General features: G+C 41.7%; 1 protein-coding gene across 1 annotated transcript; it reads right to left on the bottom strand.

Moving 5' to 3' along the window:
- Positions 1 to 1,903: 1,903 nt before the first annotated feature.
- On the bottom strand, positions 1,904 to 17,104 carry EXOSC10 (exosome component 10). The gene is made up of 25 exons (XM_010289754.1): positions 16,934 to 17,104; positions 16,315 to 16,451; positions 15,731 to 15,854; positions 15,128 to 15,232; positions 14,548 to 14,713; positions 13,675 to 13,786; positions 13,307 to 13,382; positions 13,049 to 13,159; positions 12,252 to 12,395; positions 11,750 to 11,940; positions 10,866 to 11,022; positions 10,065 to 10,213; positions 9,706 to 9,756; positions 8,819 to 8,930; positions 8,121 to 8,171; positions 7,488 to 7,566; positions 7,206 to 7,327; positions 6,794 to 6,889; positions 6,080 to 6,154; positions 5,486 to 5,573; positions 5,175 to 5,248; positions 4,449 to 4,617; positions 3,904 to 3,965; positions 2,660 to 2,733; positions 1,904 to 2,092 (listed from the first exon to the last, which is right to left on the bottom strand). The coding sequence occupies exons 1-25, from the start codon at positions 17,102 to 17,104 to the stop codon at positions 2,062 to 2,064; spliced, it is 2,727 nt and encodes a 908-aa protein (XP_010288056.1). The 3' UTR covers positions 1,904 to 2,061.
- Between the last annotated feature and the right edge of the window lie 137 nt (positions 17,105 to 17,241).

Here is a 17,241-nt window from a genome sequence, read left to right as displayed (position 1 = left end):
CTACCAATTTTCGACAAAAAAAAAAAAAGCAAAAACCGAAAGAAGTCTAATTTGGATATCTTAAGGGTTAGATGTTACGAAAGGAGATTCCTTCCTAGTGTTCGCGTGCCCTGGCGTGCCCTCGGGAGCGTTACAACACGCGGCACGCACAGCGGAGAGCAGACTTCGGGAGAAATTCACCAAGGTTACACCAAGAGTAGTTCTCCAACCAGGTTATGCAAAGATCTTCTTGAACAACCGCTGCATGACAGCAAAATAGTCTTAGATTATGGGATGCAAGCGCTACAATGCCATTGATTCACAGGTGTAACCAGGTGAATAAAGAGTGCATGGACTAGCTACTCACTTCCGCGAGTGACATTTTTAAATCCTATAGCAGCAAGCTGCAACTCAAAGGGAAAACAGAAAAAGACTAAAACTAAGACTATCCTTGAAACACCACCTTGCATGGAATTTTAAGTAGACAGCTTAAAGAAACTACAGAAATGTTTATGTCTCTGCAGCCAATACAGCTTTTGGTAAGAGTTACTCATTCTTCAAGCCACAGAAATATCAGAAGTGGTAAAGCAGACATGAAGGGGAATTGGCAGTCACTGCAAATGCACTTAGAGACAATTGCTATTTAACTGCCTCTTTTCAAAAACATTCCCCAATATTCAGCCATGCAAGCAGATTTTATGAGCAGAAAGGGACTCTGTTCTACCATTACAATGCTGCTCGGTCAGCACTGTTCATACTAGATACCCAGGGAAGAAAAACCCTTCTCTGTTCCTTCCGCTCCCTACTCCGCAGAAATACGTGAAAAGATTGAAAACAAACAAAATCCCAAACCTCCTCAGAGTCTTTCTAAAACAAAGCTCTCCGATTAGGAGCGGAGAGGGTACTGCTGCCCACTCAGTCCTTGCACCTAGCTTAACAGTCCGCGAAATAAATTCTGTCATGGCCAAAACAGGCGAGGATGAAATGTAAAATCCTTAGTCAGAAGAGGAAATCAGAGAGTAAAGACAAGGAAAGGGAGCAAGATCCATTGGTCAGCACAGCAACCAGTAATCCAGACAGCACCTTGGCCACTGATTTAACATGGCTTCAGGCAAGGTCACATCAGCCCTATCCTTTGGTATTCCCAATTGTTAAAACTGTAATGTTGCTTACCTCTTTCATGGCAGCATTACCAGCCTTCAGTTGTCAGCATTTACAATAAGCTCTGCCATCCGTCCATCCAATTATGGGCTGATACTCCTTCTACAAGGACTTCAGGATAACTCACTGTGGGTATTTAAAACTATGAAATGTTAGTATAGCTGTACTGAGATTGGCTTTCTCCAGAAAACCTCACTGGCTTTCTCCAACCCAATATTGTACTCTGTTTTTACCTTCTTCAACCTAATGCTATTGCTTTTACTCTGTAACTTTATGGTGAAAAACTTTCTATTAACTTCATGGTGAAACCACTCGTCTCTGATCTCTGATCCACTCGTACCCTAACTCTTTTTTTTCCCTTAAAATAAAATCTGTGATTAAAAATACACAAACACTGCCAGGTAAACACACTCACTTTTTGTATTACCTTGTCTTGTAAGAGATCAGATGTGTGGTTCAATTTGTAAGGAAGGTCTAACATAAGAGACAGTCTGGCCTTATTTCCTCCTCTGGACTGCTGGGGTTTGAGTCACATCTACGGAATCTCTCCGGTGTTTTTGTGCCGCCTTTACAGCCTCTTTGCCAAGAGGTTCCTCTTACTCCACTGACATGCTGGTTCTGGACTTCAAGCAACTCCAAGAAGTGACAAGTTTAGCCTAACTATGTTTGAGGACACAGGATAAACTTTCAAAATTAGAAACAAAGCGACATTGTGAGTATAATTAGAAAAAACCCAATGTGAATATAATAAAAAAGAAATCAATTAAGATGTTTTTCCTTTTGGAAAAAAAGGATTTTAATGGCTTTAAAAACATTTCTGTACAAAAACTGCTCAATGACCGGTATTTGCCATCCCATGGTGACAATACTTCTGACTATTGTTTTGCTCAGCAGCAACTCCCACAGGTCCTGTAACAAGGACTATCTCTTTGGCCAGTGGTGCCTGGAAGCCCTGCAAAAGACAGTTACAGAAAGACTTTAAACTCTTGCTCTAAATTCACTCAAGATTGAAAACCTACATAAGTTACAATGATTCTACTGAGAAAGGGTCATGATGCAGACAGAACCTTTCTCCTTACATAATGTTGCTCTTTTATGACTAAATAATACACAAAGATCAGACCTCATAACCTACACGTTAAGTACCTATTCAGAACAAGAACATTCATATTTGGCAGAACTGTTATTTACCTTCCTCCCAAGATAGGCAAATGTTCTCCCCACCTCTACCTTTTGTGGCCAAAGAAAGCGACTCCCACATCTATTAAGACAAACTTGAACCTCAGCATTTCAAACCTTCCACCCAGAATTGTCTTTGATTGCATTAATCCTGACTAAGCTTTTTTTTTTATTATTTTTTATTTTAAACTGATGTCAAGCTGTGATGCGACTTCTTCCCATTAAACATGTGCTTAAGCTTCCACTGCAATAGAGGACAACAGTTATGCTCTGCCCATAGCTCCGGGGCACAGGCATGAAAACACTCCACCACTGCGATGAGAGCAGGCTGACAACACACCTATCAGCCTTCCCTGCCAGGTAGGACATGCTTCGGTTTCCAGACTGTTGAAGTTTGTTAGCTCCAGCAAATTTCTGCACAGAAGGAAAAAAACACAACACCACAATGACGTACCTGCCAAATACAGCATACTCCATGAGATTTGTGTGCTGTCAGGTCCCTCTTTATATGCACATGCACTGAATGCATCTGAGTAACTGCTGTTCTACTGGTCTAACCTTGACATGTGAGACACAATACCCCACTGGCAACAAATCTTACCCATCAAGACAGAAAGATCTGTACAGGTTGTCCCAAATTCACCCATCACTTTCTTTTTTTTCTCCCGAAACAAGCTTCAACTGACACAGAAAAGGGATTGTACAGGAAACTTTCCTCCACTATCAGGCATAAACTTGTTCAGCTTCTAGAATACCATTTTTAATGAGTATCTAAGATGCTTGCTGGTACCACCTGCCTTCCAGTTAAACACGCAGGAAGGCAGCATGCACAACAAAGAAATGCAAGAAATGAGCTTCAGGACTTAAAATAACGCTCAAGCGCCCAATGGGCGCCCTATTGCTTCATGCCTGAATGCCCACTGATGTCACACATCAGCACCCAAACTCTCCACACACAAGCACCATGCAGGGTATACATGGGGGTTTTAGGTAACCCAGGTCTGCAGGGGTGACCTGGGGTGGGGGACAATGATGACACACGAACTGCCCCATCCTGGTCACAGATTTCCTTAAGTCTGTGTTTGATTGATTATTTTCTTTCTTCTCTTCAATCTCTCAATCTCAATTAGCAAAAAATTAAGTAAAAATTCTCTAGGCTGAGACTGTTTTCCTAATGACAGTACTTGGTGGAGAATGTGGGCAACACGCAGACCTGACACGGCCTGGAATAACTGGACTGACTTTGAGATTTTTGAGAGGTCCTTGAATTTGGTATCAGGAATTTGTGTCGTGCTGTGATCTAAGTGGTGCGCCTGTCGTATATGGGGGCATAGGTGTGAACAACGTATGAAGAGGTGGGAAACGGCAAGAGAGCCTGAGGCATCCCAAGAAAGCTCCTCCTGAATGGGAAGAGGCTATAATAGGAAGTATGAGCTTGTGACTGGAAGCCGCACCTCAGTACCAAGTGCTGTTAGGGAACGTTCTGCAGATCCAGAAAAAGTCATCTGCCTTCCCCAGCGAGTCCCCAGCTGGGTACGTGCTATCATCAACATTTCTGTTCCTTCTTTCATGACATGCCCATACCTTGCCTGTGTAAGCTTGCTTGGCAGGATCAAATTGTGGCAACTGCTTCCATTTGCTGCTTCCTAAGGGAGAGAGGAGAGAAGCTGTCATTAAAATTTTCCATAAAGAACAGTACATTCCATGGTGTTTCTCTGACGATAAGGTAGTTTCACTGCCGTCTCTCACATGCTAAAAACCAGAACAGCCTCTTAAGGGCAGAAGATGCTTTTGAATAGATACTCGTTACAAAGGAGTCACATTTCCTTTGTCTCCTAGTTCCTGGAGTCCAATTAAACAGATTACTTTCTCTACAGAGAAAAGTAGCAAAATCCAAATCCACAATGCCCTCGGCCAATGGTTTCAGGATTTTCTTTCCAAATAGGAAAAGGGATGCTAAACCGTACATTCCCCAAGTTAATTTCTTTTAGTATTTCCCCACTGTAAGGTAAGTGCATTGTAACAGTTTGTACTGCCTTGGCACCTACATTCACACACAGCCTTCTTAGGGCTCAGCTGGCAACATTTTCCACAGCCTGCAGCACTGTAGCAAGAGATCCAAATCTTACCCGCAAACACTTTGAAGTCGGACTTGCTGTAATCAAAGGGGGTAAACTGCTTCGGTGCTTCCAGCTCCTCTGGTTTCTGGGAGGCTTTTGGCCGTTTCTTTTCTGGTTTTGGCAACTCTGTTCCCGTTTCACTTACGACTCTCTCCCTCTTCTTATTAGCTTGTTCCTGCTATGAAAGCAACCAGCAGAACAGAAACCAGGACAAGTTCAGGAGAAGGGAATGAAACATGTCTGTGTAGGCATGAACACCAGCACGCAGATGAACTGCCCAATGGACCTGGGCCTCAGTGACAGCTATTGCCTGTGGCAATAAATAGTGCAGGGAGAAAGCACTGTGTTCTTCCTTGGGCCTACACTGCCTTTTTTGTTTTTCCACTCATAGCAGGGACTTTTCAGATGAAAAGCCAAGTTGTCATTTCACAGGATACTAGAAGGCTAAGAACTGCTGTAGCCCTACAGGCAGATTTGGGGGAACCTAGGCAAGTGAGAAGCAGAGAGGTGCAGCAGTGGAAAACATTCCACCCTGAAGATATGGAGGGATGCGAAGATTTGCAAAGCACAGCTGCTCAGGGCCTGTTGCTACACACAGGGCAGAACCGCAGAAAGACCACTGTCAAAAGACTGTCATTCAGGTACTTCAGAGTTACAGAGCTTAGGGTTTCCTTCTGAACTATGTTATAAAGGCCAAAAGGGGCAAAGGCTGGAAGTAGAAATTCAATGACATACCATAGCCTGCTGACGAACAGACACAGTATTTTCTGTTGCCTCTTTATACATCTTCTGTGCCTGGTCACGAGCGGCTATGGAAACAAACAAGCATTACTGTAAAAAGCGGGAGTAAGTTAGCCAGGAGCTTAGAAAAAGCAAGCAAAACAGCCTGTAGCAAGTCTCAACCTAATTAGAGTACAATCTTTGTGAAACAATCTCATCAGTCAGGAAATCCATCATCTAAGGTTTTCTTGTAAATGGGAAATGACCAATGTGCATTGGGAAAAGCATGCTAGCCAACACACTGAGGAAGGGAAGAATGGCTGTACCTGACTGCTGGGCTGCTTTCTTTTTGGTTTCATCCTTGGATTCCTTCTGTACTTGCGTCGGACTCATCAACTTCCATCGATTGCTGATCTGCAATGAAAAAAAATTACCTGGGATCACTTTCTTTGAAGTTTTATGGCAAAAGGGAGTTTATAAACTTGCTGCCACATGCTGGTCTTCATTAAGAGTACAAAAGATCAAATTGGATTGTAAAAGAGATTAAGATCTGCTGCACCAAGTAAAGTAAAACCATGTGCTTTAAAAGTTCTAAGCTACAAACAAGCCATGAGAACAAAGGCAGATACAGACTTCAGTAGTAGTTTGTAGCTTTGACAGACAGGATATATATAGTGGAATGCCTCCAATCCCTGGTTCTTTGAAGGATACAAATGCTACAGAAACAATGAACTACAGATTAAGAAACATGTCAAGTTTCTCAAAACTTATATTCTTTTACTAAGTACAGAATAATAGAATCCATGGATTATCTAGGATTAAAAAAACCACATAATCCCATATTGCTGAGGTTCCCAAAGGAAAATAATTCACTTGTTTCTTTTGTACTACTTGGCAGGAAATTTTAGCATGAGTCTTACTTCATAAATTTTTGATGACGGGTCAAACTTTGCAGATTGTGAGACATAGGCAGGATTCTGTTCTGCAGGTAGGTACTGTAGAGAGGAAAAAAAAATTTTGCTTTAAACACAGCACATGACATTTAGCTCATTGCTAAAATGCTACTTAAAATGTTCCAAATAAAAAAGATCATATTTGAGAAACATTCTGCAGATAGATCACCGTTTGGAAAAAGAAAAGTTACCACAGCTATGGCCAGGAGAAACGTTAAAGAAAAACCAAACAAGAAAAACCCCAAAAAACAACCCCCAACCACACACCAGAAAAAGTTCATTTGATATTATTTCCCACTAATTTGCCACTCCAAATCTATAACAAAGTATTCTATTGTTCTTCTGATTAATTAGAAGACTAAAATCAACTCACTAACTCTAGCCATAAAGTAAGAGATGAAAATGTGATGCAAATTAAAAAACCTCAAACTATATTAAAAAAACAGCAGTGAAACGCCTGTTTACTATGTAGAAAGACATATATCTGAGGCTTTTCAATGTGTTTTGAAAACAAGTCCGCACGTGTGTACGTTGCAAGAAGGACAATCTCTCAATTCCAGTAAGAGAGCAGCAGCTGATGCTCTATCAAGCTCTTTCAGATATGCCTGGAAAAACAGCTCAGTGCATCCTCTGCACTAGGTAGTTTAAGTCCCACTGCAAATATGTATTGGGAGCTTTTACCATTCTAAATGGATTTTCAAAGGACTCCATTATACGCTGAGCTTTCTGCTGTGCCGTGGTTAAAGCCTTCTTATTTCCTTCATCCTCATTACATTCCTAAGGAAAAAAGAAAAGGGAAGCATTATTAACATTAATACTTTTTGGGTTTTGGCTACTGCCATTTCATGCACGTTATTTCTCACTTTATCTGAAACTTCAGTGATAGCAGTAACCCTCGAGAGAGATGTAATTAACTTGCCGGCCTCCTAACCTCGTTGTCTTGGTTATGCCATATGCTTGACAGGAAGCCAGTACCATCTCCATGCACATCCCACCTTACTATTTCTTGCAACACTTTCACACAGTTTTATCAGATTATTAAGTATGTTTTCTACTACTTAAATATTCACACTATCACAAACATGTTGCTTACACTGAATATGCTGACAGTGGCAGTAGCAACAAGACATGTTGGCTCTATCTGAACACCCTGAATATTCACTGTCTTCTCACTGTCTGAAAAAAGGCAACCATGTTCCAAAACTGGTGCAGGCTCTATATGAAAAGGAGACAAAATTTTTATTAGATACTTGTATATTTTACTGCTCTTGTGTAATGAGATTTCACTGGAAGTTTCTTTAGGGCTGCTTATTTCCTCATGTCAAAGCCACATCATGTCATTATTAGCACAGTTTTTAGGTTAAGTCCAAATTACCCGTGGCAGAGTTGTTCTGAAAGTCATCCATAGGAATCCGGGAACTGTCATGTGGTCCAAAGAAGGTATTCTCCAGCCTCTGCAGAAAGATTCAAATTACAAACACCGTTAATACACTGCTCCATGAATCTGTATATGTTTTCACATGTTGCAGAGACACATTAATGAAAATTCAAGTAAAAGGGTGAAATTCAGAGACTGAATATTCTTAATATAGCTCACCTGCCAGACCACACTGCGTCTGGCATCAAAAGGCTATCTGTGCAAACACCCACCAGCTAATGGATGCTTTACTTCAAACGCACGAGGAGAGTAAATAAGTCAGCCTTAGAAACTCATCTGAAACTTCACTTCTTACAGATCAGTCAGTATAGACTAACATACTTGAAACTGTCCAGCAGCTAAAGTGTTTGCTGATGAAGCCTTAAGTGCTGCTATTATGGTGCTTTAAAAAGTACCAATTTACAGGTGGTAATGTTATGAATCTAGCATAGAAAAGTAACATTAAGCTAAAGGAGAGAGACCTGTAAAATGGAGGAGAATAAACAATTTACTAGCAACCAGAATTTTGCTACATTTGTTTCTGAGTTTAAGCGTTAAGACATTAGGTAACAAATATTATGTAAATAGTACCTCAGGGTTGGATAGAGGTGCTCTCTTCTTGACTGCCAAAGCGAGTTCTGACTAGAATGGGAAAGATTGTCAGTTAAATGCACCTGCCCTATTTCTTCTAGGTTGGCCTCCTTATCAATGTTTTCAACAGATTTATTACAGGCTAGCAGGTTAATTACATTATATTCTTTTTTCTTCTCCTGCAGTGTTTGCATATGGATACATTAAAACACCTCATGCAGAAAGGACACATTCATGCTCACAAACAGTTTTCTTTCACTGTATTAATATCAACATGCTGCTGATGTATTTTAACTAATGAACCTCTTACACATAGGGGTTTTTTTACTTCACCATAGCTGTAAAAAGATTTATGAATCCATTGACACGGCCAACAAACTCCACAAGGTCCAGTTCTTCCTCACAAAGGCAAACATGATGTGCAATGTAAAACAGACAACTGTACCCTGTTCAAATGGTGTCTGTTCTTTTACTGCTCTAGTTCTCCAGGAAACTACACCGTGTGTAAGCCAGTACACAGCAGACAACAGACAGGCAAGAAATTGCAATATATCTTTCAGCTCCACTACAGAACACCATATTCACAGTGTTCAAAAAGAAAACTTCAGCACACACATCATCACAGGACACCATTTAGCTTGTCCCCAGCTTATGGAAAACAAGCGATGAGTCTCTTGTGTGGTACAAGCTACTCCTACCTTGAGAAGAGGCATATCCCGGGCCTGCCGAATGAGAAGATGTAATTCATTAATCTGCTGGCGAACTAGTGGTGGGACTGGATTACAGCAAGCAATAATGCCCTGGGGTTCTCTAAAGAGAGATGAGAAAAATTCAGTGTGCTATATGGCCAGTATGTTAGGCATTTGCATTCAAAGGACATGCAGCCAGATATAACCACGGTCCTGACTGTCACAGAATAAGACAAGTCAGATTAATCTGTCAGAGTTTATTCTCTGTGATGAAAAATTCTTCTGTACCAGGTTTGTGCAGATAAGGAGAAACCATTCACTCAGCTCTCTTCTCATTTATCTTTTCTGTGGTCTGTCCGTCTGTCCTCATCTTCATTTTGTTCCTTGTTCAGTATTCATCTATGGACGTTGAGCCCAGCAGTGGACTTGCGTTTAAAGATGCATTTTTATTATTCGCAAGTATGGATGTTAGATGATGAGTGCCAAATGTTTTGAGGAAAATATTGTACAAACTGGGTGTTTTAAAGAATCTGCCCCTTACTTCCCCCCCCCGCCCCCCGTCCTTTAGGAACTGAAAAAAACATTATAGGGGAACTTACCCCTCCCTTGCTTTGTAACAGTGTAGGAATCTCAGGAGGGGACATGTGACATATAGCAATGCAAAGGAATGTGCTTTATTAGTGGAATAAAATCAGAGAGAGATATATCCCAGAAGAAGTTTGTAGGTTTTTGAAGGAGTATTGCTATTTACTTCTCTTTGAAACTGAAGAACTATAGCAAAAAGCAGTATTGACAGCTGGAAGGAAGGGACCAACTGCAGAAGTAACTACACGCTAGGAAACAACTTGCTAGGTATCAAAATCAAGTAAGACTCCTCAAGGGTGAACAAAACTTACTTGGGCAGCTCCTCTGCTATCTTCAGTAGCATATGATTTGGTAGCACGTATCTACAACACAAAGAGGTGGTATGAAAGTTACAGAATGTTAAAAGCTCTTAAAAATACCTTCAAAGTGCACAATTCTGCCGCAACTACACAGTCTGAAAAGAAAAGTTAAAAAGAAATTAAGTAGGGCAGATCTAGATACCTGTAAGAATTTACTGCTAACATAACAGGACTTCTGTGTAAAAAGTACCCTGAGGTACACTAATTTTTACAGGTAACTAAGTGGTTCCACCTCAGCAGGGAGGAGATGGGCACAATCCAAGAGACTCATTGAAGTATTAAGCCGGTGTCTATAACAAAAGGCTTCCTACCCTGTACTCTCATCCTCTTGACGTGCCATCTTGTCTCTCCATGCAAACAGCAACCTAAATGCTGCTAGCTGCTGTGTGTTGAGATGTTTTTTCTGCCTCCTGTAGAGGTCAAGGTAGGATTCATCTGAAAAGAGGGGCTTGATGTATTTCTGGACAGGAAAAAAAGAAACACTCATGATCAGTATCAGATTTGTGCTTTCTAGTTTGCCTTGCTTCACCAAGACAAGACAGAATCTCACACAGACATAAGGGGACTGAATAAACTCAGGTACAATGTGTCTTGGAGCTTTTACCCTAAACTATTGATAGGAGCCTATCCCTGAAAAACATACAACTTACCCATTTTTAGGGGAAAATCACCCTCACCAACTCCAGGAGCAGCTTTACACATATAGTATCTTCACATTTTACTTCATTAGGCAAAACCTACTTTCACTTTCATAGACAGTGTTTTCCACAGGCACAATGTAATTATCTCATAATGCAACTCCAGCTAGGCTTTGAATTTCTAGGAATGTCCAGTAGAACTGGAAATGTAGCCTCTCTCTTGGGAAAGACACACCTGAAAGCATCAGGAGGCCAAGGAGTGCCAGCAAAAAACAGGAAGAAGGCATCTGAATCTAAGGATTTTAGCTAATGAAACAAGTGACTGCACACAACTGAGTCAAGAGTTTACACAGCTGTTTTCAGACACACAAAGAAGAGAAAAACATGATGAAACAGAAATAGAACAGGGAAAGGACTTTGTCTTTCACTAAGCCCATACTTTGATCCAGGTAATCCAACCAGGTGAAGCTTTACCTTCAGGCAGATGTCCTTGCTGCGTTGCCACACAACTTGCAGCTGAGTGGGCTGCTCATTCCCTCTCTCCCACAGTGCCTCCCTCACTTTATCATAGATGTAGAGCAAGTAGTGAGTGTCATCACGGGCATACTGGATCATTTCTTCTGGCAAAGGGCTAGAAAAAGAGCCAAAGTTACACTAGTACATTTCAGTTGGCATGCCAAACTGCCACCATCCTCTTGCAAGGCATATTAGAACAAACTGCACATAAAACATGCCAAGAACCAATATGGAAATTCTTCTGTTTCCTTACTGAAGGATTTGTTGGGCAACAGCAGTAACACGCTGTACACTCTCCAATTCAGATGGCATCTTGTTCACCTGCTACAGCAGGACTGCCGTGTAGCTAAGGCAGATGGCAGAACTGCTTGCTATGGTATTTGTCATAATTATTCTCTCTCTGCAGAGCCCACATAAAGTACACCTGGGATCTGTGGTGTGCAGGGTCCATCTGCACAGCCAAGCTCATTGCTCCAACAGCATAAACAGCATATGACTCTAACCTAGTACTCTGCTGAATGTTTTCGTGAGGGCTCTAGAGGAGCAAGTACTGCCTTTCTCCATAATCCTGCAGTGGCTAAGTGCTTTTCCTAAGAAGTGAGCCTCCAGGAGCTTTTCATTACTTTATCTTCCCAAAAGAACTAATTTTCTAAAGAAACATGGAAAAATTCAACACTGATAAAAGAACTTGAAGCATAGCCAGGTAAATGCCGTGCTTGTTCACTTTGAGACTAACCTACAACTATGGCGCTTGCAACTACAAACATGCTCCTGCTCTAACAGTGCAAACAAGGATAAGTGCTACCTTGCAGCTCCAACCCATGTAAGGGGTCAGTTTTTACCGTATCCTCCAGTCAGCCAGCTGGTACTGCTTGTCAGCATCTATCCTGCAATACAACTTTAGCAAGTGATCCAAAGAATGTCTGCCAAGATTGAGGAGACGAGCAGCTTGATGAGTATCAAACATGTTCACCAAGTACAGACCAAAGTCTTTTTGCAGCCATTCCACATCTGAATCAGCACCATGAAGCACCTTGAAAAGCAAACCAAATTGAGAATGGCATGAAGCACATTTCTACTCCAGGCTCACAGTGCTGTGGTTTCACATTCATGTGCTAGGACCAGATTTCTTTTCTCTCTCTCCTTCACTGGACTGCTAAATGAGTACACTTGGCAAGTAACTCCCCACTTACATCAAGGAAACAAGTACATGAACAAATTACAATGAAAGCAGAGCCAAGTGACCAAGACAGAGCACACAGTGTGCTTTTAACTATAATAAAGCTTAAACTAAGAGTGGGGGGAAGGAATTCTGGTAGTGAATAGGTGAATTTGGCAGCTGACCTTCACAATTGCAGGGTCTGTGAACGTCTCATTGAGAACATTCATGTCACTGCGCAATTCCAGTGTATCAATAATGAAATCTTCTGTTCGGGTGGAAATCTGCATCAGACATGTAAAGCCCAGGAAGCTCCTGTAGGAATGGTGCTGAAAAACATGGAAGAGAGATGTAAGCTAGAATCCATTACAGAATCATAGAATCATAGAATCATTTAGGTTGGAAAAGACCTTTAAGATCATCAAGTCCAACCGTTAACCTAATACTGCCAAGTCCACCACTAAGCCATGTGGCTAAGCGCCACGTCTACACATCTTTTAAATACTTTCAGTGATGGTGACTCCACCACTTCCCTGGGCAGCCTGTTCCAGTGCTTGACAACCCTTTTGGTGAGGAAATTTTTCCCAATACCCAAGTAATACTATAAAACAAACAGCACCCCAAATGAAGTAGGAAGTAGTAACAGAGGACTTCTTAAAGCAAAACACAATCGGATGAGCAAGCTTTCTCTTTGCAGTCACTAACATGAAATAAAAAAACATGGGATGAATTGAAAGCAGATCAAGTTCAGTACAAAGTGTGCAGCCAGTACCACCATTGGAAAACTTACAATACTGACACGGTTTAAATCAATTTTCTAGATAATATCTGACAGGTCAGGGTCACAAACTGCATTTTTATGTCAGAAAGCACATGAAGCAAGAGAAAGAGAAGACTACAAAACCGACTAGAAGAATATAATGGTCTCTTAGGTACTAACAGTACACACGTAACTTTTAAACAGAAAAGGCAATTTGATTACCTCTAAGTCCAGGGCAAATTCTTTACAGTTCATAAGCTTTTCATTTAGTTCTACCAGCTCATCCAGTGTGGTGATAAAATGACAGGGTGTTTCTTTGATGGGCCTGTACATCTGGTGGAGCAAATTATTAGACATGATATGTTGTCTGTCAGTTCCCACCCTTGACCTCCACCTTCAGTTGTGAAATATGTCAAGTATAGCTGGCTGTAGACTTTCTGAATCTACAGTAAGTTTAAATGAATGTGGGCACCAACCAACCTGGGGTTCTGGTTTCTTGAGAACTCCATCTGGTGGAGAAAAATGCTCCAGTTCATACTGGTAAGGGTGAGCAAACCTGGGAAAATTAGCAAGACAGGCACAGACTAAATTTCAGTCATCTTTATAAAGCCAGAGCACAGAGACTTTGAGAACTATGGCAGTTTCCCTAGTGAGTAGCAATTTTGCCTCTTGCTAAGCATAGGTTTAAAATAACTGCAGAAGTCTAAAGCAAACCACACGCAACGTAGTGCGCGGACACAAACACATGCAGAACTGTTACACATGAATAGCATCAGCACAATGGGACCATACAAGTGCATGTTCACCAATGGTACTCCAAGCACCTTGCTGTCAGTTTAAATTCTTACATGTCTTGCTCAGTTTGCTGTGTCCTCTGCTGGTGTATGAAGTCTGCCAAAGCAGCTGGTACATCCAAGTCTTCAGGGCGCTCCTTTCGTTCCCGTCCACTTTTTGTGAGGGCTGAACAACCAATATGGAACAACTGGACTGGGTCCCACACATAACATGTTCTCAGCCTACTACCCTCTCCCCTCCACCCAACACAAGATCCTATTAAAATCACAAAGTATCAAAAATCTTAACAATTTAGACCTGCAGGTTTTGCTGTCAGCAAGATTTCTGTCTGCACCTCTAATGACAAGTCAGTTACTAGGTTTTAACAGGCTGTTGTTAAGCAAGACGCAAAGTAGTTCTACTCAAGAGCTTGGAAGGAGATTGAAAAAAACCTTTCAATCATTCCCAGTTACTAAAAGTACAACCGCATCAGTGCAGACTAAGGATGAATCAGCAGCAGCAGAATGACACATTGCCGAGATAGGATGTTACGCTAGGTGGCTTATCAAAGCCACCAAGGCAAAGGTAGATCTAACCATACACCTGGCACACCTCACTAATTAGAAAGAAGTATCTGTAAAGCCATTAGACTAGTCAAGACCACTTCTGGTGCCAGAGTGACTCTCATCACACATGTTCAATGGTGGTCAAGAGAAGCAGCAGAATATCTGTTTGGAACAGATTATTTACTGTATAGCAACAAGAAGACTCTGTATGCTGACCTACCCTTACATTGCACATATGTAAACCACAGTCACAGAGCTTACTGCACCTGAATGGTCAACATCTCCGGCTGTAACTTGTCAGTAATTTCTCCTCTAGACTGTGAGGACAGGTTTGTGTCAAATACTCTTAATAGGCTACCCAACAAAAAATACCCCCCTTACCTTCAGGCAACGGTTTCAAAGCATTTGGCTTGATAAAAAGTTTAGGTACAAAGGGAGTATTGGAATTGTCAATCTTTTCCCGAAACTTAAGCTGTGGTCGAGAGATATTCTTGGCATGAAGCAGTCGGAAGGTTTCAGATTGATTTCTCTTGTGGGACTCTCCCGCCTATTTAAGAAAAGGTAAAACTCACATGAATTAACAGATGTTCAGAGCTTCTTTTATTCAGCCTGACCCAATGTTCAGAGGAATAAAGTTATACCCCAAACTCAAAGGTGAGTCACTATTTTGCAGTGAGTCCAGCACCTAAGAATGAAAGTCCTCTGAATCAGGATCCTGAATTCATATGAATAAGCAAAAGAAAGGCTGTTGTGTACATGAAGCTGAAATGGCAGTTGAAAGCACACAGAATCCACAATCGAGTTTGAATAAATAGAAGAAGGAAAAAAGAGGGCGGGAGTTAGGACATGTAAAAAAACACGACAGAACATTTAACTACTCAACTCCACTGGAAAATCACTAGTGCCAATGCTGAGAGGAAAAAGCTAAGAGAACACAGCAAACTGAGTGCAGAGGCCTCACCTTACGGTTCCAGCTGGAAATGATCGTCTGTGGGGGCTGTAACCCAGCAGGGAGGACTGGTTGCTGGTTTTTGTTCACTCCTGCTGCTTCATCCAATAAAATACCCTAAATTCCAGAAAAAGAGAGGTGAAAACCAAACATCTGTTAAATTACCATACTCAGCCTTTCTAGTCAGACTGAAGAAAGTCAGTCACACAGATAGATACCTCCACAGACATTTCCCCCAAATTCTGTGCAACATGAGACAGACAAATGTGGGAGGACCATGTTGAACATCAGCGGTAGGAAGAATTTCCTCAGAGAAGCAGCTCTATGAATTTACAGACCTCTTCTCAGGTTGTGAGGTTCTTGTGCCAAACTGTATTTAGTATCCTCACAAGTCACATATTACCTTCCTTCCCTCTGGGCCATAATCCATCTGCCTTAGCTGCTGTGACCACTGTCGTAGCACATGGAAATGTTTTTAAAATAAAAAGGAAAAACACCAGATTGAGGAAATGCTAAATGTGTCAAAACAGTACCACTGCAGTTTTTGCAACAAAAAAAAAAAATTGTGGCTACTGAACAGTTTATAAGAACAACATCCAGACATAATTTGCTTACCACTCTTTCAAGAATGATGTCATTGGAGTCAACCAGCATATCAAATTTATCTTCCAGCTCTGTCACTTTGCTGCGATCTTTCATGTGGCTACGGCAGCCATGGTATTGCATCACTTTGCTCATGCTTGCAAGAGAACAGTACAGCTATTAGCAATTTGAAAGCACGCACGCTGAATACTAAACCATCCAGTTCTCCAACTTTCTACATCTTCAAAGTTTGAAAATAAATCAAATGCAGTACCTATAGATAACATTGTGTGAGCAGTGAATAGGAGAAACACCTATACAGTATTAAGCGTTAGAAATAATTCCTTATGAACCATGTGACTTTTAAAGTAGATAGTCTAATATGTTTTGTATCAGCCTCTGCTCTCTGCATAGCTCTTTACCCAAATCATTATGAAAGGCCCTCTCTCAACTTGTTACTTAAACTGTCCAGTGCTAGAACAGTAGTTAAAATTAGGTATGTTAAATAAAGTATCTTTTTATTTATAGCAAGTTCGGAGTCTCCAAATAAGGGTGCTACCTTCTGTTTTGGATTGGTAGCTATTAGCAATGGCCCAGAGACGTAAAAGCATCCTTACCAGTGAAGGAGACGGTCACCCTGTGTTTCACAGTACGCCCTGAAGCCAGGGAAGCTTCGGTAGAAGTCATACTCATCGCCAGGCTGAGGAAGCCCATTAGATGCCTTTGTTGCAGCTACCACTGTGCCAAGAGCATACTGTGCAAGAATACCATGTTATTAGCATTTTTTCAGTATTTTGTTCCTCCATTTACCCAGGATACTATGCGATAGAAATGCATTTTGCCTAGCTTGTTTGAACCGTGTGGTTCTAATAGTATCATGGGGCTTTTTAACATGAATATGTTTACAGTCATTTAGTTCATACGTTTATTTAGAGACCTTTAAAATAATGAAAACCTAATAACGAGAACAAGACTTAAAACTCAGTCTAGTATTTAAGGTCTGGAAAAAAGCTTATTAAGTCTGCAGAAATACAAATAATTACTTTATTATTTTAACAAAAAACCCAAAACCCTGCAATGCTTCCTGCTTGAGAACCAATAGGTGTTTCCTCTCTTGGAAGAAGCAGCAGTGTGCAAGGATAAAACACAACGTAGCTGATTTTGAGATCTGTAATCGAAGGGGCAATGCCCATCGCCACATGTCCAGCAACGGCCCTCACGAGGGTACCGATTCACCCGCACTTCAAGGACTCGCGTCGGGGAGGCAGCAAACCGCCACCCAGGGACGGTGCGCTTCTCCTTCGTGCTCAAAACAAGAGGCCCAAGCACAGGGCGGTGACAAGCCCCAACGCGCCGCCCTGGTCCCCGGCGCCCGCGGGACCGGGCCCCACCTTCCCTGCCGCGCATAACGGGGAGCGCCCACAGGGGGGCTCCTCACGGGTGGCATCTGTTCAAGTGGGGGTCCTCAGGCAGCCCTCACAGGAAAGAACTACGGCTCCCAGCATGCCCCAAGCTGCGCACAGCACACTGGGAGCGGTAGTGCA

Source organism: Phaethon lepturus, unplaced genomic scaffold (genome assembly GCF_000687285.1).
Source record: "Phaethon lepturus isolate BGI_N335 unplaced genomic scaffold, ASM68728v1 Scaffold48786, whole genome shotgun sequence".
Classification (NCBI taxonomy): Eukaryota; Metazoa; Chordata; class Aves; order Phaethontiformes; family Phaethontidae; genus Phaethon; species Phaethon lepturus.
The sequence above is the reverse complement of the archived record's forward strand: the minus strand, read 5'-3'. Positions and strand labels throughout refer to the sequence as shown.